This window comes from Danio rerio, chromosome 16 (assembly GCF_052040795.2).
Source record: "Danio rerio strain M-AB ecotype USA chromosome 16, GRCz13ab, whole genome shotgun sequence".
NCBI classification, from domain to species: Eukaryota; Metazoa; Chordata; class Actinopteri; order Cypriniformes; family Danionidae; genus Danio; species Danio rerio.
Window position 1 is genome coordinate 23,120,130 of NC_141036.1, and position 22,073 is coordinate 23,142,202.

Below are 22,073 nucleotides of genomic sequence, written 5' to 3' on the forward strand. Positions count from 1 at the left end.
TAATCCTTTTGTTGCATTCATAAGGAAAGCACAATGAAGACAGAAGTTCTGCATCTCTATTTTAAAACTTGAATTAAGCAAATGCCATTCAGGTGTATACAATTTTGTATATTATTGTATAGACTGAATTCATTAAATTTTAGCAAATATCTATGAAAAATCATCCATTAGCATTATTGTTGGTTCGACTTATCTGGTTTACTGAAAATGTACAATAACTTTATTTATCCAAGATTTTTTTGCTTTTGGATATTTAATTTTAAATTAAACCTCTGTTCAGGGGTCCACGGGGTCTTAAAAATTCTTAAATATCAATAGCTAAATTTAAGGCCTTAAATAGTCTTAAATCTATTAAAATATTGTGTTGTAGGTCTTAAATCTTTTTGAAGAGGTCTTAATTCTCCTTTGTTCATGTATAGCTACACCCAATCTGGCCATTACAGCCATACAATCTAAAACTATCCCAATCTCAATAAAACTTTTAACTTGCACAAAAATTTGCTTAAAAGTTGACCATTTACTTGTTGCTGAGATTACTGGCCTAACCTAGTTTATATTATTAAATTATTACCTTTGTAGACTAAATTAATGGACAGCTATGTTTTGTTCTATTCGTGGTAAGGCCAATAGGCTTTGTGAATTGATATATTTGAAAAGTAATAAAAAAAAGTAAACAAAATTATTATTATTGTATTAATAAATGTATTACTTTTTTATTATGTTTTGAAAAGTGAAAATTTTTTCCAACTGGGAATTGTGAAGACAAATCTTTAAATTTCATTTATAATTGTCTTAATAATGTCTTTAAAAGTCTTAAATATAACTTGGTGAAACCTGCAGAAACCCAGTCTGTTATCCAATGACTTGCCTAATTAACCTAGATAAGCTTTTAAATACCACTTTAAGCTGAATGTAATGTCATCAATGAAAAGATAAAATAAATCAGTTATTGGTTAATGACAAATCAGTTATTGGAAATGAGAAAATTAGAAACTATTATGTTTACCAACGTGTTCTCTTCTTTTCGTTAAACAGAAATTAGGAAAATAATATGCAGGAGCTAATAATTCAGGAGACCTAATAAGTTTGACTTCAGCTTCAGTTTTAAACTTAATTTGCTCAGAAAAAAATATTAATTACCTTAATCATACCATAAATAGTAAGGATGCTCCGATCAATCGTACGGAGATCGGATATCAGCTGATAATTACATTTTACAACTCAATCGGTACTTACTGATCTGGCCAATCTCCAGTCGTGAAAAATCAAGTTGTGGAGTACTGAAAAATCATACTCACGTAAAAGTACAATAACTAAATAAATATGAGTAAAAAGTAGACATTTCAAAAGCACTCAAGAGTAGTGAGGAGTGAGTATTACATTGTAATAACTGTGTGTTAGAATGTGAAACGCCATAGTGGTAACATCCACACAACCTCAAGCTGTAACATCATTAGACGTTGATGTTTGGTTGATTTTTGGTTGGATGTTTTCTAATCCATATAGACAAGAAAAAATAAAGTAGTAACTGCAGGTTGAAGGAAAGTAGTGGAGTAAAAGTCCCAATACAGAACTAAAAATGTACGCAAGGGAAATTAAATGTACACATTTTAAAAACGACTTATTACAACTCCTGAAAAAAACTACTCAGTTAATTTCTTAAAATAAACATTTTAAACAAAAAATGACAGTTATTTTTAGCTGAAAATGTCATCTATAGTGATTCAGGAATAAATAAGAGTCTGCAGCTATCTGCAGCTTTCTGAGTCAAAATGGGGGATTCTAATAATTACAATAAATTATTAATAATAATAATAATAAATTAGTCTATTTAAGAAACTGCACTACTTACAATGACATTTTGTTTTGCTTGCATTTTTTGACTCTTAATGTTTAGATAACCACTGACCTAAATTAAATGAATCACCAAGGACCACAGTTTTAGCTAAAAATTTAGCTTTCATTTTATTTATTTATTTATTTATTTTTACTTTTATATTGGGGTAAATCCTTTTAATGGTGGTTCATTCTGCTGTGGCGGCCCCAGATTAATAAAGGGACTAAGCCGAAAAAGAAAATGAATGAATGAAATGCTTGCATAACCAGGAAAATCCAAAAACATACATTATAGGTATATAAGGAGGTCCTTGAGAATATTTTGACATATTTTGAGAGGTTTTATATGCTTTGAGTAGTACATTTACATTGATTCATTTAGCAGAATCATTTAACTTATATCTAAAACAATTTACAAATAAGAGCAATAAAAGCAAGTCAAATCAGCAAAGAAGCAACAATAAAAGTAAATAGTCTATAGTCAGTCTTTTTGATGAGAAATAAATTTAGTTGAAATTGTTAACTGAAGACATTCCTGATATTTTTTAACATGGATTTAGTCTCTCCCTCTTTATTTCTCTCAAGGTTAACATATGTTACGTTGCACATTTCAGCTGGATTTAGCTCATCACTCTCTCCTATGACATCATCCTCTGACAATGCCACCATTCATACAGATGTTGCTTACTAAACACAGCTTCAGATTGGCATTGCACAAACAGAGCTTCACACATGTGAAAGCAGTACACCAGCCGCAGGTGTTTACTACAGTAACTTAACCTGAACTTCCATTGACGAAGACTGTGAAATGACATAATTCACTGTTAATAAAAATGCAGTACAGTGATTTGCTTAAACATTCATTACACATGACATTGAAAATTAAGCTAATGTTTTTTTTTTTTAAATAGATCATATATATTGATGCTTGATGATGTTTTTTTAACCACTTTTAAGGATTATTTTTGGGTAATTTTATGGACTTTGAATAAGTTGGGACCATTGATGTCTATGGAGGATTTGGGAGCTGTAAGATAACAGCTAAAATAATAATTTGTATTCTGAAAATTAATGATATGAGGGTGAGCAATTAAAAAAAAATATTTGCTAACTAACACTTTAACTCTGAATCGAGTGTATAATTTTTATGCTTGTATATATATATATATATATATATATATATATATATATATATATATATATATAGAGAGAGAGAGAGAGAGAGAGAGAGAGAGAGAGAGAGAGAGAGAGGGAGAGAGAGAGAGAGAGAGAGAGAGATTATAAAGCATGTTTGGCATTCTGTCCTGGGAGAGAGCCATGAGCTTGTAAGATCCTCGAACCTGGGGCTCCGTCCCATTTGTAAGGTGAGAGAGGAGTTTGAGCTCAGGTAGGTCTTGAAATCTCCCCAGCTTATTATATGGCTAATGGCAATTAGGAATTGCTGATTAAGAGCTCATCAATGGTGCCAATTTTGTTTGGTCAATTTATGTCACATGTTTTTGGACTGTGGAAGGAAACCGGAGAACCGAAGGGAAACCCACGCGAGCCTGGGGAGAACATGTAAACTCCAGACAGAAACGTTTACTTGCCTAGTAAAAATTTGAACCAATGAAATTCTTGCTGTGAGGCAGCAGTGCTAACCACTGGCCCGCCGTGATGCCCTGTCGAGGAAAGCATGGAGCAGTAGAAGGGATTCTTCAAAAAGAGGATAAGGTAAGAAACTTTATTTATAGTGAGTTAGGAATCATCTGATTAGTAAATCCTGCGTTGCTAATACAGGACCAGCTGTGGTCAACCATAAGCACATAATCCTCTCGAAATTAGTTTATGAATAAACTTCACTTCTTTCCAGACTATTATATCATTACAGTTGCTCTGACATTTTTACTTTATGCAACCTTCACAACTTCATCCCAATACAATGAACATTAAATGAATATATTTTTTTCTTCTTTTATTGCAAGTCACTGTTTTTCACGTTTTAAATTATACTGTACAAACCAAAGTGGATATCTGCCCCAAAAACCGCAACCTCAAGGTTTGGACTTTGCATCTAAACAGTTAGAGGTACTCTCCATTACAAGTCAACAGATATTTCTTTGGAAGTCCACAAAACCTCCAGGTATCTCACAGTGGTTTGTAGATCTCATGCACATTTTGAAGGAAGAAAAGATGTAATGTTTTTGGTTCATCACTTATGGATCTTTTTATGATAAACAGCAACACTTCATAACTTATTTTCACTCGCCTTTAAGTTTGCCCATTGATTAAATCTATTCAAATTGTTGACACATCACCTCTACCAACTGCCTTTATTCTACTTTTGATAACATTTGTTATTTATTTATTTATTTATTTGCATTTACTATTGTTATTATAAGGTTATATTATCTATAATCATAATTCTGTTATTTTATAGACTTTCACCATGTTTGCCATTTCAATATACATATATTATAATATAATATAATAAACATATGCATGTTGTATTTTTCTTATTTATTTATTTTTACATACATTTTTGGATAATATATATTAAGATAATGATAGAGAATTAATAATAGAGATAATAATTATAATTAATAATCTATTAGATAATAATAGAGAACATGTAAATTTGATGAACAAACATTAATGTGTGATTAAGATACACTATTTTATGAGTTCTACATCAGTGGTTCTCAACCACTGACTAATTGGTAGTGGGCCACACAAGAAATCCTACATTTTTTCAGTTTGTTTACTATTGGAGTCTTGTTCGCATATGGCGTCTTTTGTAGAGTTCGCACAAGTTTGGTTTTTCCAATGGAGGTGTGCGGCTTGCGCGCACAAGTGGCCTGATGCCCTCGTGCCTTACACATGCACCAGTTGAGTGAGTGCGGTGAGTAGCGCACCGCAGTCATGTGACAAGAACTGACATTTAAGCTTGTAAGGAATATACACATTTCAGTAGACTAATTATCTTGGACAGTCACAGAACAACTAAACACTGCACTGCTTTGTAATTTTGTCCAAAAATAAAACTTGTATCAGAGTAACAGCTTGTCGACCTATGAGAAAACGATTGGTCGCCTAGCAACCTATGAACCAACAACCACCCAACACCAACCCCCTTCCGGACCGAGGCAAAATTGTCAAGCATTGACCTGTCCGTGTTGATTAAAAGGTTGAGGACCATTGCTCTACGTAATGTAACCCACCATTACAGAAACTCACTAATCTGTAAAATCTTTGACATATGAAATATAACTTTTTCAAAAAGTACAGAGTGCTTTTACATTCAGTCCTGATTCTTGCAGATGAAAACGGTGCGATTACATAGGCCTGAATCTCCAGCGCTCATGTAAAAAACTTTACATCACTTTGATAGCTGTATCCCTCAATGAATATGTTTCTTTAAGAAACATTCTTTTTTTTCCACTGCTCAAGTAAAAAAAAAAAAACACAGCGCATGTAGAGCATGCCAAAGATTATGTCATCTGAGCGCCGTGTGCCAGCGCAAGGCCCTAGAGAAACAGCGCAGGAACATATAGTATTGTTTATCTCATAAAAAAGTGAACCTCACCACCTAGCCCGATGCTTAGTGACAAATTTATCATCCTTGGTAACAAAGTAAACAACAGATAATTACCCCATGATAAAACAAAGAACCACAGATTGTTTTTAACTGTCACTGGCATGAATAGTGAGATGAACATTCCAACCAGACGTCATAGATTTTTTAGTTCTTGGTCAAGAGATCTTGAGACGAGCACACATACATTACTCTTGCACAAAGCAAACGCAATGTTTCTTTGGTTGGTTTCACCTAATTACAGTATGTGCAGTATTTTTGTTTTGCATTTTGTAAAAAAAACTTGTGTTATTTTCTATTTAAGCACATTTATATTTAAGTCATCTAAAAAGTAAAATAGTAACTAGGAAATGCAAAGCAAGAGAGAGAAAAAAAAAACATTTTCAATAGTCCATGCAAGAATTAATATGCCTTATTGTTTTCTTTTCATGTAAAGTTAGTATTAATCATCAAACATAAATAAATAAATAAATAAATAAATAAATAAATAAATAAATAAATAAATAAATAAATAAATAAATAAATAAATAAATAAATAAATAAAAAGCTCTTCATTTGAAACCACATTCCTTTATATTGCATATTGTAAAACAATACTGCCTACCACTATGTGTACACCTATTCATTGTACATATCGCTGTAAACACTGCCAATTTTACATTGTCCTGTTTTGAGTATGCTGTTGTATGTTGTAATATTTGCACTGTCTGTATTTTGTACTGTCTGGAGCCAGCACCTAAGCTTTTCACTCATTATAGCACACGTGCTGCTGATGATGTGACAATAAAAGTGATTTGATTTGATTTGATTAGCTGATGGCACTTTCTGTAGACCTAGAAGCCTATCAGAACAAAAAGAATGTTGATTTTTCACATTTCTGTTTTTCCTTACAATCGGTTTCCCTCAAAAATATGACACATTACAGCAGTAAAATGGTTTCAAATGGCAGTGCACATTAATTCAAGATGTTTATAAGCACTATATGACCAAGATTATGTGGACACCCAAACAAGATACGCATATGTGTAATGTCTGGTTGCATTAAAATGGAAGATGCATCAATTTTGGGTTTACATGGCGGCATGGTGGCTCACTGTCACCTTACAGCAAGAAGGTCGCGTAGGTCTGTGTAGAGTTTGCATGTTCTTCCCTTGTTTGCATAGTTTCCTGCAGATGCTCCGGTTTCCCCCACAGTCCAAAGACATGCTGTGTAAGTTGAATAAACAAAATTGGCCGTAGTGTATGTGTAAATGCGAGAATGTATGGGTGTTTCCCAGAACTGTTTTGTGGCAGGAAGGGCATCCGCTTCATAAAACATATGGTGAATAGTTGGTGGTTCATTCCGCTGTGGTGACCCCTAATAGATAAGAAAGTGGGCCAAAAGAAAAATAAATAAATTATGAGTTACAAATCAAATTCAAAAAAGTGAAATTTAAAAAGTTGGGTTTATCCATATTTTACCCAAACTTTACTTGAAACAACCCAGCATTCATTTAAACATGAACAAATCTGTTTTTCAACTACTAAGGCTGATCGCTAGATCTCAGAAACAAGAATCAGAAGATAAAGTATATCAATCTAAATGAGAACCCAAAAATAAGTAAACTTAACAGGAGACTGAATGTAGATGTGTCGGCGTTCAAGCATTTTAAGCATTTCATACAGTGATTTAACTTTTACAGCAGATTTACATGTAGTTCACAAGAAACAATCAGTTGTAACCAGTGTGTGTTTTTCATTTACACTAGTAAATCTTGGCATTAGTAACTCACATTTTGTGTCATCAGTTGTGGGCACTCAAACAGACACTAAAGGAATCATTTGAATCAGGGAATTTTTTAAGTATTTACTGAACTATGGCTCTGACGAGAGGTTTTCACAGTTCAAAAGAACTCTTTTACTGCACTACATCTGAAATCTATAGAATAAAAATTACATTTTGTTCTAGAGTGTACTAGTAAAGGAAAAGTAATTAAGTACTTAAAAGGATAGTTCACCCAAAAATAAAAAGTACCTCACCATTTACTCGCAATCAAGCCATTCTAAACTGTGAGTTTTTTTCTGCTGTTGAACACAAAACAAGATATTCTGAAGGACTTTGGAAAAAAGCTGTTTGTAAGTCAATGGCTGTTTTTATTCAGCATTCTTCAGTATATCTTCAAATGCAAAGGGGAAAATGTTGCTATCACAGCCTGATCTCATGACGTAACTATTTTACACATTGTCAGTTTAGTGGCTAATTCGTACGAATTTAAGAGTTCAGTCGCACCCAGCCCTGCCACTTAACCCAACCATCACTGGGGGATAAGAATATCATACTAAATTGTGCAAATTCATACACTGTAAAACCCAATAAGTTAAGGTAACCTAAACCATTTGAGGAAATGGATTGCAACAAATTATTTAAGTTCAAGAACTAATCCTAATAAGTACTGTGAACTTAATCTTTTTGAGTAAATGAAGGAATTTGAGCACAGTAAAATCCAATAAAACTCTAACCAACTTAGTACAATCCAATAAGTAAATGCAACTCAAATCATTTAAGGAAACCGATTGCTACAAATAATTTGAGTTAAAAAACTAACGTATATGAGTATTGTGAACTTACTCAATTTAAGTAGAAGTAATGAGGTATTTAATTAACTCATACCTTCAACACTGAGTTCAAAACTCTTTTCAAATGAGTAATACCAACTTGAAGTAAATTTTGAGTTGACCACACTCATTTCAATTGATAAAGTAGACTTTTGGGTTTACAGTGTACAAATTAGCCACTAAATCAAAAAGTTACGAATTGCTGTGAGATTATGTTGGCTATCATGTCACATTTTTACAGTTTTGTACAGACTTGTAGAAAAATACACGTCCAGCACAGCCATCTATCATGACCGGGTTCACACAGCTTGAAACATTTAGAAGGCTTCTCATGGAATAAGAAAACTCATACTACTATTATATGCTACGTCATCACCAGTGATGACCCCCTTATATTCTAAGCAAAGAAGGTGATATTAATCTCAAAATTAGCCTGTTGTTCCTTTTAATTAAAGGGCACCTATGATGAAAACCATCTTTTGGAAACAAAACAGAACTGTGTGTAGGTATAGTGTCCATAGTCTTATTGGAGAAATATAAACCCAATTATAATTTTTTTTTAAATTCCTGACGTTAAAAATAGGATTCAAATCCCTCCCATATTGAGGCCGACTGCAACGTGACGTAGAAGTGCCGTTTCCCTGCCTAGAAATTTGATTGACAGCTCCGTATTAACATGTCTCCATATTAATGTGAATAATTATATCAACAAAACAGGACGTGTGCAAAGCAACCAGGGTTAAAAGATCTGTTCCGCTCTCTGTGATCATCAATCATCATCAAATGTAATCAAGAGTTTTACAAGTTTAAAACGTTTTTAAAATAGAGCATGTTTGTAATGAATTACAGCGATTTTACTGTTTTTATCACACCAGCCACATGTCAGTACACCTATAAAAGAAGATTATTCAATCCCGGTTTGTAGACGTTAAATCAGGTTTATTTTGTACATTAACATAACAGATATGCATAAAGCAGTGGATATTAACAAGTATCCTGTCCCATTTGCCATGCGAAAAATAGTGCGAAGTTAAATGTGCGCAAGTGTGTGTGTGTAAGCATGTGTAAACTTTGTAACATCATTGTTGCTGATTTTACATTTACATTTTAGTCATTTAGCAGACGCTTTTATCCAAAGCGACTTACAAATGAGGACAAGGAAGCAATTTACACAACCAAGAGCAACAATGAATAAGTGCTATAAGCAAGTTTCAGGTCTGTAAAGTCTAAGAAGGGAAGTATTAGTAGTATTAGTATTTATTTATATTTTTTTTTTATACAGTTAGTGTGATATTCAGAGAGGCAATTACAGATTAGGAAGTGTAGTGGAGACTAAATAGTTGAGTTTTTAGTCGTTTCTTGAAAATAGCGAGTGACTCTGCTGTTCTGATGCAGTTAGGGAGTTCATTCCACCAACTGGGCAGATTGAGCGTGAGCGTTCGCGAAAGTGATTTCTTCCCCCTTTGGGATGGAACCACGAGGCGACGTTCATTCACAGAACGCAAGTTTCTGGAGGGCACATAGATCTGCAGAAGCGAGAGCAGATAAGAAGGAGCAAGGCCAGAAGTCACTTTGTAGGCAAACATCAGAGCTTTGAATTTGATGCGAGCAGCAACTGGCAGCCAGTGCAAACGGAGTAGCAGCGGAGTGACATATGCTCGTTTAGGTTCATTGAAGACCACTCGTGCTGCTGCATTCTGGAGCAGTTGAAGAGGCTTGATAGAGTTAGCTGGAAGCCCAGCTAGTAGAGAGTTACAGTAATCCAGTTTGGAGAAAACAAGAGCTTGAACAAGGAGTTGAGCTGCATGTTCAGATAAGAAGGGTTGGATCTTTCTGATGTTATAGAGTGTGAATCTGCACGATCGAGCAGTTCTAGAGATGTGGTCAGAGAAGTTTAGTTGGTCATCAATCGTTACTCCAAGGCTTTTCACCATTGTGTGCAATGCATCGTTGCAACTCCACAACAAATACATCAAATAATACTCATTGGGAACGATCTTACTGTAGTGTTTCTCACAAACGTAACATGAGATCTGTTTCCTTCATGTCTGTCACTGTGATGTTTATCTGACGCAGATTGAGGCACATTCTGACAGGCACGTGGAAACAGTGGGTGAGGAGAACTACAATTAAGGGCAAAGGTAACAAAAACAGCTACATTGTGTTCAGAGCAGAAAATATTCTGAAAGGTATAATAAATAATCTAGGTGTTTGTATCATTTGCATCTAAAATCTTGAAAAAGGTGTAAAATAGGTGTCCTTTAAAGCTAACAGATGCTAATGTTGTTATGTTTAATACATAAATCTGCTAAAATCTTAGTCAATGTCCCTTAATATACTGTAGCTATTAGCCAAATGTTTTAAAGACCGTATACACTGTATAACAGCCAAACAACATCATAAGGACTTTTCTTCACAACCCTACAAATGCCAAAACAGTGGTGGAACTGAAACTGGATCCGCACACAGTTTGACAGGGTTCAGCTGGCACATACACAGGCCTTTTCCTCTCTCTGATAAGCTTCCTTTTCAACAGACAACAGCAAGAGCTTTCATGTACTAAAACACAATGACCGGAGCACAGAGCACATGCGCTCTTTGGTCATGCGAGATAAATATTATGTTATGGAGTATATGTCTCTATGAAATATATCATAATAAGAAAAAGAGGAAACACATCTTCATGAACTCGCCTCCACTCCAACAACAGAGCATCCAGAGTACATTTGCCCGGCCAGCGCATCCTACAACTGGATATCTGAAACGTATAATCAGTGACCTCATTAATAATAAATATTCTTCTGCTCGGCCCAAGAGCAAAACAGCCACAAACACAAAAGTCTGCTCGTCCACATCTGGCCTGAGATAAACGACACCTTAACCACAGAGTATGAAGACTGTGTGTGAGTGTGTGTGTGTGTGTGTATGATGGTCTGACAGCACTCCCGAGGGAACAAAAGCACTTTTAGCAGGTTTTTTTTTCACCGAAGACCCCCTGGCCCACCACAAAATCAATTTGGCTTCATGGCCAAAGAGCACAGACACACACATATGCGCACTGATCCTCACACACTCTCTGCATGTCTTTCTCACATACACAGTCTTGCACTTTCCTCTGTCTCTCGCTTTCTTCATGTTCTCTCTCTCTCCCTCTCTCCCTCTCTCTCTCTCTCTCTCTTGCTTTCTTTCTCTTGCGGTTGAGGGTTTGGGTATGAGGTTACAGTTGGGGGAGATTTTTCCCATTTGGAATAAGTCAACATCTTTGTATAATGAGATTAAGGCTGGATCTCCACACTGGGGTTGTGCTGTGCTGGGCTGGGACAGGACGGGCCGTGTGGGGGACACATGGCTCCGATCACCCCAGAAACAGGTCACCTGATAGCAACCGTTAGTATTATCCCACTCCCATATGCGCAGATGCCATAATTATTAAAATAAGTGAGGAATTCATAGAAGGAGAGCAAGCAAAGTAAAATGATTTCATAATAAAATACTATACTGTCAGTCTGTCTACAATTAATGAAACTCTTACAGTTATGTTTAACGACAGTTACTCAATTTAATTATTTAATTACATTTGTAATTTAATTATTTTTGATTTGAAAAATATTTAAAATTATTTAAGTATCTAGCACACTTCATACACAAAGGTAATTCAAAGTGCTTTACATAAACAAGAATAAAATAAAAAAGAAAAGAAAAAATAATTAAAACTGATAAAAATAGATGAAAATGTGTTAAAACAGGTTTTAAAAGAAAGAAAAAGGGAAAGAAAGGCATAATAGTGGGATCTGTCAGATGTTAAATACTAAGAATATGTTACGTTGTATTTAGGATATGCGAGGAAAATCATCTTTTGGAAGCTGTTTGGACAGAACTGTGTGTAGGTACTGTATAGATAGTTTTAAAACTATATAAATAGTTTTAATAAGTCTCTATTTTTAAATTTCCTGACGTTAAAATAGGATCCAAATCTCTACCAATTTGGATTCCACTGCAACGTGACATAGGAGTGCGGTTTCCCCACCCACCAAATTGATAGACAGCCGTGTATTGACATGTCTCCGTAGTAATATGTTTGAACATATCCACAAGACAGGACGTGCGCAAAGCAACTGGGATAAAAAGATCCAATCACACTTTATTTTGATGGTCCATTTGTTGAATTTAAGCTAAATTGCATCTGCATGCCAACTAGTTCTCATTAGATTATAAGTAGACGGTTATGGCTCGTTTCCACTGACTGGCACAGTACGGTATGGTTCGGGTCGGTATGGGTAACCTTTATCAGGCTTGCATTTCCACTACTAAGGGTACCCTTTTGTTGGGCGTGGTGTATGACAGAAAAGTTTCAGTCTACCTCATTTTTGCTCGAGAAAATGTATACAGTAAAGCTGTAGAGGTTGTTCACATATCATATGCAAAGCACTTCTCACAAAACAGATGCTTTATGCACATAAATACTTGTGTAACTACTATTTAAAATTCTGGGATGCTTAAATTGACTAAAAGTAGAAAAATCTTCTCTTTAATACCTATATTTTTTAAATTGTTACTGTAATAAAATATTTACTCTTTTCAGTTTTAAATATTAATATACAGTATTTAGTAAACAATTAGATATACATTATTTAATTTACAGTTAATTACAGGCAATTTTTGACTCTCACTTTTTGTTCAAATGTAAATTAAAGCTGAAATAATATATACATTACCTCTCAAAAGATTGCAGTGTTTTTTTTTTCATGTTTTTTTATTTTTATTTTTAATAATAATAATAAGATTTAATATTAGAGTGATTTCTGGAGGATCATGTGACTCATGGAGCAATGAAGCTAAAATGAATCATTATTATCACTGCTATAAAGTATTAAATTTAATTATAAACTACTTTTGAACAGTTATTATATAGTGCAATTACATTTCACAATTTTACAATTTGTACTGTATTTTTGATGAAATAAATGCAACCTTGATGAGCAGGATAAGCTTAGGCAACTCAAACCATTTATGGAAACCGATTGCTACAAATAAATTGAGTAAAACAAAACTGATCTATATAAGTACTGTGAACTTACTCAAGTTGAAGTAAAGAGGTATTTAACTCATACCTTCAACACTGAGTTCAAAACTCTTTTCAAACGAGTAGAATTAACTTTCAGTCAACTTTGAGTTAACTACACTCATTTCATTTGATAAAGCTGACTGTTTGGTTTTACACTGTACTGACCCCAAACTTTTGAATGGTAGTGTATATATATCCCACAATGATGTCTCTTGTACATCATCTTATTTTTTGGGGAAAGCCTGTGGCATTTTGCGCTTAAAAAAATAAACAAATAAAAAATAAAAACCTGCAGGTTGAATAAAAGTAAGATTAAGTCTGAATTTGCCCGGGAGATAAATTATTTTAGGCATGACTGTATATAAAAATGTTTTAATTGTAATTAGTATGATACATCATAACAAAAAAAGTGAAGCATTAACATGATAGTATAAAATGATACTTTTTTGCTACATAATGATATAATCTTATTCTAATCATAACAATGATTGATAAAACACTCTATATTCGCAGCTTTGCTATCATTGCTTTAGAGATTTCATTTACAGTAAATGTGATCTGCAAAACACAGAGTTGTTATATATTTTCATTCTTACAGCTAATTTAATTATCCAGCATCCAAAGGTGGAGCGCTCCGTGTTTTAATTCTTCCTATACAACAGTCCTAGTGACTCTTGAAAGCTTAAAACAAATGGTTTCATGTGTCTGAGCAAAGGAGAGAGGGAGAGAAAAAAAAAAAGGAATTTATAATTCAATTACAATCAGGGCCGAGAGAGAGGCAGAGAGAGGGGGGATGTGCCTGGAGTCCAGCCAGGGGACAGATAAGACTGCACATTAAAGTAATATTACGCTCCCCCTGCCCGTTACGATGGCAACAAACGAAAGGATTAAAAAAAAAATACACACGGCGATCAATCTCCAGCGGGACAGAGAGAAGGAGAGAGAGTTAAGTGCTCTTTCCACCATCACAATCATCACTCATGCTTTGACATACAGACTCTCTCTCTCGCTTTCTGTCTTTTATCTTGTATTGTTTTTCTCTCTTCATCTCAGCCACCTCCTTTCTCAAAATGTCTGTGCTCGCCTTTCGTCTCAGAGCAAAACAACTAACTTGAAACGTGCATGATTACTCCGCTCTTATTATTATTTTATTAAGCTCAATAAGTTTAAACGTTGAGTCAAACTAAATTAGAGCATTTTCTCAGGTAACACATGAACAGATTCAGTTCTCTTTGTTGACTTAAAGGGTTAAATACACACAAACAGTTAAGTAGAATGCTTATCATGTGGAATATTCTCATAAAAACAGTGTGTTATGTCTTAACAGTATACTGGATCCGTGCATTTAAGACAAATTCAAAAGAGAAAATTTCTCCCCGCTCATGACAGAATGTCTTTTTAGCCCTAATCAGGTTCAATATGTATTTAATCCATATAATGTAGACAACAGAGATTTTTATTCAAATTATTTAATGAAGTATTTATTATATCAATCTCCAGATTGGAGAGAGAGAAGGAGAGACTGTTAAGCTCTTTCCACCTTAACAATCATTACTAATTTTTTGACTCTCTTTCTCTTTCTTCCATACTTTCTCTAAATGTCTGTATTTTTTTAACTCACAAAACCTTGAGAAAACTTTAAACATGCTTCTGTCTGTCATTAATGTTAAGCAATCAACAAAAGAGCAAGATTTCTAACTGCACTTGACTAAGTGTTGAACTACATGTGCATCAGTATACTGGATCCACGCGTTCAAGACAAAAACAAAGACAAGTTCTCGCTGCTCCGACTTCTTTTGGCCTAAATAAACACTGATTTGTTTTTTATTTATACTGTGTTTATACTGTGAAGACTGTATAGTGTTTTAACTTCAAAAGTAATTATTCAGTTTCTGGAGAATTTCTTATATAAAAGTCCAGTAAGACTTTGAGAGAATGAGAGAGAGTTAAGTGCTCTGTCCTCCATCACAATCATCACTCTTGCTTTTTCTCTTTTCCTCTTTCTGACTTTTGTCTTGTATTGTTTTTCTCTCTTTTCTCAACCACCTCCTTTCATGAAATGTCTGTACGCCCCTCTTTCTCAGAACAAAATAATTAACTCCCTACTGAGTCCTTTTCAAAAATCCACAAATACAGGATTATTGCATGGTATAATTAGTGGATTTTAATCTAATTACCAAATCTGTCTTCCTGATCCCCTTGCCACCGTTATGAAGCTCAAACAAAACATGTGTGAGCAGCCACATGCTTAAATAGGATCTAAGATAACTGTACAAATCCAGACAGACCGATGTAACAGGAATAGTTCACACAAAAATATAACGTCTGTCATCATTTACTTATCCATAAATGCTTTCAAACTGGTATGATTTTCTCGTAAGGTATATGATGTTTTTCCATAGATGGAGTCAATACTGATCAATGACTTAAATACAAAAAAAGAAAAAATAACTAGACCAATTGTTCAATTTTGAATGTATATTAATCAACCCAGGCTCATTATAAAAACGCAATCCCATGGACGTTTCTGGACACCGCAAAATATGTCCCGGGAGGTATGTATTTTTGCAGTTTTTTGACGCCACTGTGTGCACTTTTTTGCATCTCAAATGTCTCTCGCGAGTGCCATTCGTGCACACGCTGTTCTCGCATAAACCCACCAGAGGCCACTGTTGACCGACTGAATGATTGACTGGGCAACTTGCCAATTGACTGACCCACCCCACTCTTTCCCTAAACCCAACCAATTTTACCGATTCACCCCCCCCCACCTGCTTACTTCTGTAAACCCAACCAATGGTTTACAAAAGCAGACCAGAAAAATAAAAGCCTTCGTCGGATTTTTACCATGTTTTCAGATTTTACAATATACTCTGGTTGCCTGCGAGATGCTCGGCGCAGCTGCTTGGCCGGAGGCACAGGGGGGGAGGCAGAGCAAAAGCTACAGGCGAGTTCCCTCGACGAAAAGCAGTGAATGTGGATGGCTCGGTGGGAGGGAGCGGCCTTATGATCCCGCTGATAGAACCGAACAGGCCAGCCTGGGATAAGAAATTATTTAAAAATAAACTTCCAAAGGCCACTTAGAAATGTCGCCTTGCAGACAGGTATCTTGTGATGGGGTGGAGAGCACCAAAAAAGGCGCTCCCTGGCCTTCCTCTTGACATTAGCGGAGACTCGTTCTCTGCTGCATTTGTGTATTGTTGACAGACGCAGAAGTATTTTATTCTTGTCCACTTTTGTAGTGTTTTTATACATTTTTGAAGGCTTCATCTTCTATCCCTAAATCAGTGAGCAAACTTGGACCATCCTGAACGTTCTACAACTGTTATATCGCACTTTGTAAAGAAACTGGTCTGGCGGATATTGCGTTTTGTGAAGAAATATATTTTGTAGTAGGCCTAAAATGTACACTCTTAAATGTCATTAATGGCAGCAATTCACACATAGAAGTGGTACATCTGAACAGTGATTTCCAATAATAAAATTCAAATGTCAAAAAATGGTGTTTATCACATTTTGCAACCAAACTCTTCATTTACAGTTTAAGAGTCTTTTTTTAAAAATGGTCAAAATGGCAGCTTCAATACTTCTACTGTTAAATTAATTCATGCAAGTAATAAAAAAGTGATGCAAAATAAACATACAATTAGGTCATTCATGTTGAGAATTCATCAATCTTCTGTCATTTTTACACTGTAAAAAAAGCTCGGTTCCATATAATTGCAAGAAGGTCGCTGGTTCGAGTCTCGGCTGGGTCAGTTGGCGTTTCTGTGTGAAGTGTGCATGTTCTTCCCGTGTTGGCGTGGGTTTACTCCAGATGCTCCGGTTTCCCCCACAGTCCAAAGACATGCGGTACAGGTGAATTGGGTTTGCTAAATTATCCGTAGTGTGTGAGTGTGATGAAGTGTGTATAAATGTTTCCCAGAGCTGGGTTGCAGCTGGAAAGGCATCCGCTGCGTAAAACATATGCTGGATAAATTGGTGGTTCTTTCCACTGTGGCAATCCCACATTAAAGGGACTAAGCCGAAAAGAAAATGAATGAATGAATGAATGAATGAGTGAATGAATGAATGAATGAATGAATGAATGAATGAATGAATGAATGAATGAATGAATGAATGAATGAATGAATGAATGAATGAATGAATAGGCTGTGTTGGGGAACGTTACTATTGAAAAGTAATGCACAATATTGAGTAAATGCCCAAAAAAGTAACTAGTTGCGTTACTTTTTATGGTAAGTATTGTGTTACAGTACTTTTTAGTCATGTTTGTCTTACTTTGTATTACCTGGTTGAGGCTTGATCTCATTCAGAACTAAAACATTTTTTTTTACCTTTTTTTTTTAATTAAGGAGCTCTGCAATTAATGTTTTACAGGATAATGTTATCTGAGAACTTCCTTACTCTAGAGCTCTACATGCTATATATACATATTATTGAAAGTTTAAAGCAATGTGTTTGCTACTTTTGTACCATTTGTCTTAAGTAAAATCTCTGTCCATTGAAAATATAATCTCCCTTTTCTTTTTCTTCAATGCGTTCAAAGTAATGAACACATTTTCTCATTGACTGCAGGATTCATTGTGACTACTATAATTATAACTCAGCAATTATTAATTGAACTAAAAAGTAACTCGTTTTAAATTTTCAAAAAAGTAACTCAAATATATTACTTATTTTTTGTAAAATAATTCGCTACTTTATTCGTTACTTAGAAAAGTAATATTATTACGTAAAACACGCTACCCCAACACTGGTGTTAGGACAACATGAAAGAATTCAGTTATTCAATTTATTATAACGTATTGTTATAAGTTATTAACTTAATAGTTTTTTATGAATTGAAGTAAATTGAACATAAAGCAAATAGACTCAAATTACATTTTGTATTGTATTGTTTTAGCTCATTTAGTTTGAAAAAACAGCCAATGTCATTTTTTAAAGTACTTCCACCGCATGGATAACATCATCAAGGACAGTCCACAAATGTCAGTAGAAACAAAAAGGTGAATAAACACAAAAAGGACCAAAACCACTAATAGTTCAGTACAAGTTACAAGTTCAGTACATTGTCATACAGATTGTAAATCAGATTGTCATTTGGACAAACTGCGTAACAATGTATTACTAATTACTAGAACCTCCTCCCCCCTTTCTCCACCAGTCTGTTTTTATTTTTTTTCTCCTTCTCTCTGTCTCGTTGAGCCCTGACTGAAGGCTTTGTTTCTGATGAGATCACTGCCAGGCTGAACTAGTGCTAACAAGCAGCACAAGCACAAGTGTATGTCCAGGGCATCAAGATATACATCGAACAAGCTGCCATACAAGACGCAAGTGTCTATGTGTGTGCATGTGCTTTTGAGCAGTGCATTTGAGAAACAGAAAGAAAGAAAAACAGAAGATAATAAAAACGAACTCAAATCAAAATCACAGATGGCAACTGATATACGTTTTCAGTAAGGAGTAGGTTTAAGTTTAGAAAATGTAGAAGTCTCTGCAAATAAAACAGTTTAATGTCCCCATTCAGCATGTGCATGTGTGTGTGTTTGTGTTGACTGACTCACCAGCTTTGCCTCTGAGTGCATGGATGGAACATGAGGGGAGGAGCATGAGTTGTTGTGGGCGGGGCCTTGCATGCCCATCATGTTGGAGCCCATAGACATTTGCCTCTCCATCTGTGCCACAAATGTAAATGTAATACATCAGAATCAACGAATAAAGCCAATAAGAAAATAAAGCTATGTATCTGCACATGCTTTGAATGTTATCACTCGATTTAATGGGCGTTATCAGTGGTTATCAGCTGATAGATATGGGCCAGCAGGGGCCTGGTAGGCTCAGAAGGCTGTTATCATTCATCCACATGGTTGATCAGCTATACCAATAGGGAAGACTCCAGATCCTGATCTCTTTTTACATTACTGTGACTGTTGGGTTTAGGGTTGGGGTAGGGGTAGACATTAATAAAATACGAGTAATGGAAAATTTAAATATAAATAATTCTTGTTAACTTCCTGCTGCAACCATATGGAATCTATAGCTGATTAACCATGTGGATAGATAATAACAGCTTTCTAAGCCTACTAGTAGGCCCATATCTGTCAGCTGATAACCACTGATAATGCTTATTCAATCGAGTTTGAAAAATACATCTGCTATTGGACAAGTTTTAAAGAAGTTTTACAATATTTTTATACATATTGTAAGCATTTGTGTGTAAAAATGCAAAACACATTTTTTCTTTTTATTAGATAATTTATTATTAAAGGTTGCCTAAAGGTTGCCCAACAACAACAACAACAACAGCAATACTTTAAAACAACAACAACTAGAACAACAATGACTGCTTTTTTTGTTGATATAATATAATAGACTTTTTATAAAAAATTAAAAATTTAAAAAGTTTTATCTACATAGCTGAACTCTAGCTTGGTTCTATAAGGTTCTTTTTGTGAGCCAATCAACATTTCGAATGCACGCATAAGGACCCATCAGGATCAGTTTTCCTTGTCATTTCGCTGGATTGCTCCATTGACAGCAGGAAAGATCAGAAAGAAACACAAAATCAAGAGTCAACTAAATGATGCCACACCACACAAAATTGAGAAAAAAACTGAAACTGAAAAGATGTGTGTAAATTTGATGATTTGAAGCATTTATTGATATTGAGATAAAGTGTTAAATTTTGCATTGTTGAAAAAGGTAATATATTAAATGTGAAATAATTGTGTATTTATAGTCAGTGAAACATTTTTCAGTGTTTATTAAACTCATTTGCAGATTGTCTGTTTTCTTTTAAAGTCTTTAGATTTAATATTAATACTTGAAGGGCAAAAACTGAATTTAATTCAAAAGACAAATAATTCATATAAAGCATATAATTAAATAAATGTTATCATACTAATTGCAAAAAAATTTACATATGCACTGGATAAAATATTTAGCACAGCCTTGTATGCTTAATTTGAACAAGAAAAAAAAAAGCATTAAGGATGTGTCCGAATACACTTTTGCTATTTTAAGGATGGAAAAATAAGCTCTGCACCACAGCGCATGGTCTAACAGGGTTGAGCTTATTCTGTTAATAAGAGTGTGGGTGTGTTTTGAGAATAAACCAATCAGAATCTCGTCTCCCATTCCCTTTAAGAGTCACTTGCGTCATGCCATGGCACATTTGTTATTTACATGATGGACTTTGTAAGTGGAAAAACAGAACTCTGTACTAGCAAGTTAAACAGACCATCTGCAATGCTAGAATGAGCCTCCTCCAATCTGTCTTTACTTTCACTTTCTCTTTCTTTCATAGATAAGGAAACGGTGTTGTACGCACAGACATCCATTAGCCTACATAATTAATTTTGTTTGTTAAGTGCAAATATTTGTTTCAAAACTATTTCTAAATTCAGTACTAATTTCCAGCAAACGAATAAATGAAGAATAATAACCAAGAGTTATATCCAAACACTCATGCTATGCCCCATAAGGTCCAAAAACAGAGGGACAAATTTAAGCTTGTTTTTAATAAAACAAATATAAATATGCATATAATAAATAATACTAATAACAATAATAATATTATACAAAAGCAAGTTGTCAAGAATTAACTAAAAGAAGCCCCCCAAGATGAAGAAGGCATGGAGGCAGTGGTTTTTATATTTATATAGAAAATAATAATTTTTGCAATATTTTATTGCATTCATTCTTTTTCATTTGAAAAGATATTTGTGTATTGCTGTATATCCTGTGTGTTTTAAGTGGTTCTCAACTGTTAAGGCGCTAGTAAAATAGACCAAAATAGATATTATTTCATCAAATAAATATAATATATTTGAATATTTTTTTATATAATATATAAAGTATACCGCGATTCCGAAGCGGTGATTTGACTGACATGAAAAGTGGCCAAAAGTATTTAAAAGAGTAATTTGTAAACGATTATAACTATTTATTAAAACTTGTATTATTTTAGCAGTTTAATTGTATTTTAACCTGAGTACAAATATTCGGTTCTGTCTCCATCTGTGAGAGGACATCAACAGATAAAAATTCACATGCACATTTAGTGCAGGTTTATTATATTATTAATATATGATTCATTATTATTATTATTATTATTATTATTATTATTATTATTATTATTATTATTATTATTATCATCATTATTATTATTATTAATTATAATGGTTTCATTTGTATAAATCGATAGATAGTTCCTATGCAGTATTTTTATAAATGGCTGAGAAGACATTTCAGGTGTTCAATACATTGCTTGTCAGTCTTGGTTTATTATATTATTAATTATAAATATTTAATTAATTAATTATTATATTTTATAATTCTAAGGTGGCGAAATGTAAAGTGTGGTTTTATGTGTGTCTTTCTGCAAGAAAGCTGAGAAAGGAAGATGAAAACTGCAGAATTGTGAATTAATACTATTAACAAGACCACAAGCAAAGCTCAGATATGTGGGCATGACAGAATGTGTTCATTCAGTATATCTCAATTAAATTTGATCAAACGGCTGAAGATTTCAATGTTTCCACTGATGATTTACATTTGAGCGAGTGGACAGGTAAAATTGTAAACAAAAGTGTGTATGTATGAGAGAAACTGGTTGTCCAGTTATTAAAACGGAAGATCTCCCCCAACCCCTTGATGACCCATAGCAGTGGGAAAGTTCAGCAGTCCCCTGTAATTATTTGAGGAATATTTGGTTTAAAAATATCCCCCCACCCAGCACCCTTTTCCTGGGATGTCAATCCAGATTGAGAAAAAAAAGTTCTACTTTAATTTAATCAACTCTCTGCTTTTACCTCAATAGACAATGTGCATTGGCTTATGTTACAATGAGAACATATGCTTTGTCATTAGAACCCTGATATGGGCAACTTACACTCACACACACACACACACACACACACACACACACACACACGCACACACACACGCACACACACATGGACACACACATGGACACACACATGGACACACTGACACACA

General features: G+C 34.4%; 2 protein-coding genes across 3 annotated transcripts in view; both read right to left on the minus strand.

Moving 5' to 3' along the window:
• The window catches only part of tax1bp1b (Tax1 (human T-cell leukemia virus type I) binding protein 1b), a 350,945-nt gene that overhangs the window by 79,727 nt on the left and 249,145 nt on the right, over positions 1 to 22,073 (minus strand). The gene's annotated exons all lie outside the window — the stretch shown is intronic.
• creb5b (cAMP responsive element binding protein 5b) overlaps positions 1 to 22,073 on the minus strand; it is a 166,510-nt gene that overhangs the window by 56,244 nt on the left and 88,193 nt on the right. The window contains exon 7 of the mRNA XM_087286902.1: positions 18,638 to 18,748. Coding sequence (XP_087143028.1) covers positions 18,638 to 18,748 — 111 coding nt within the window. The remainder of the gene's footprint in view (positions 1 to 18,637; positions 18,749 to 22,073) is intronic.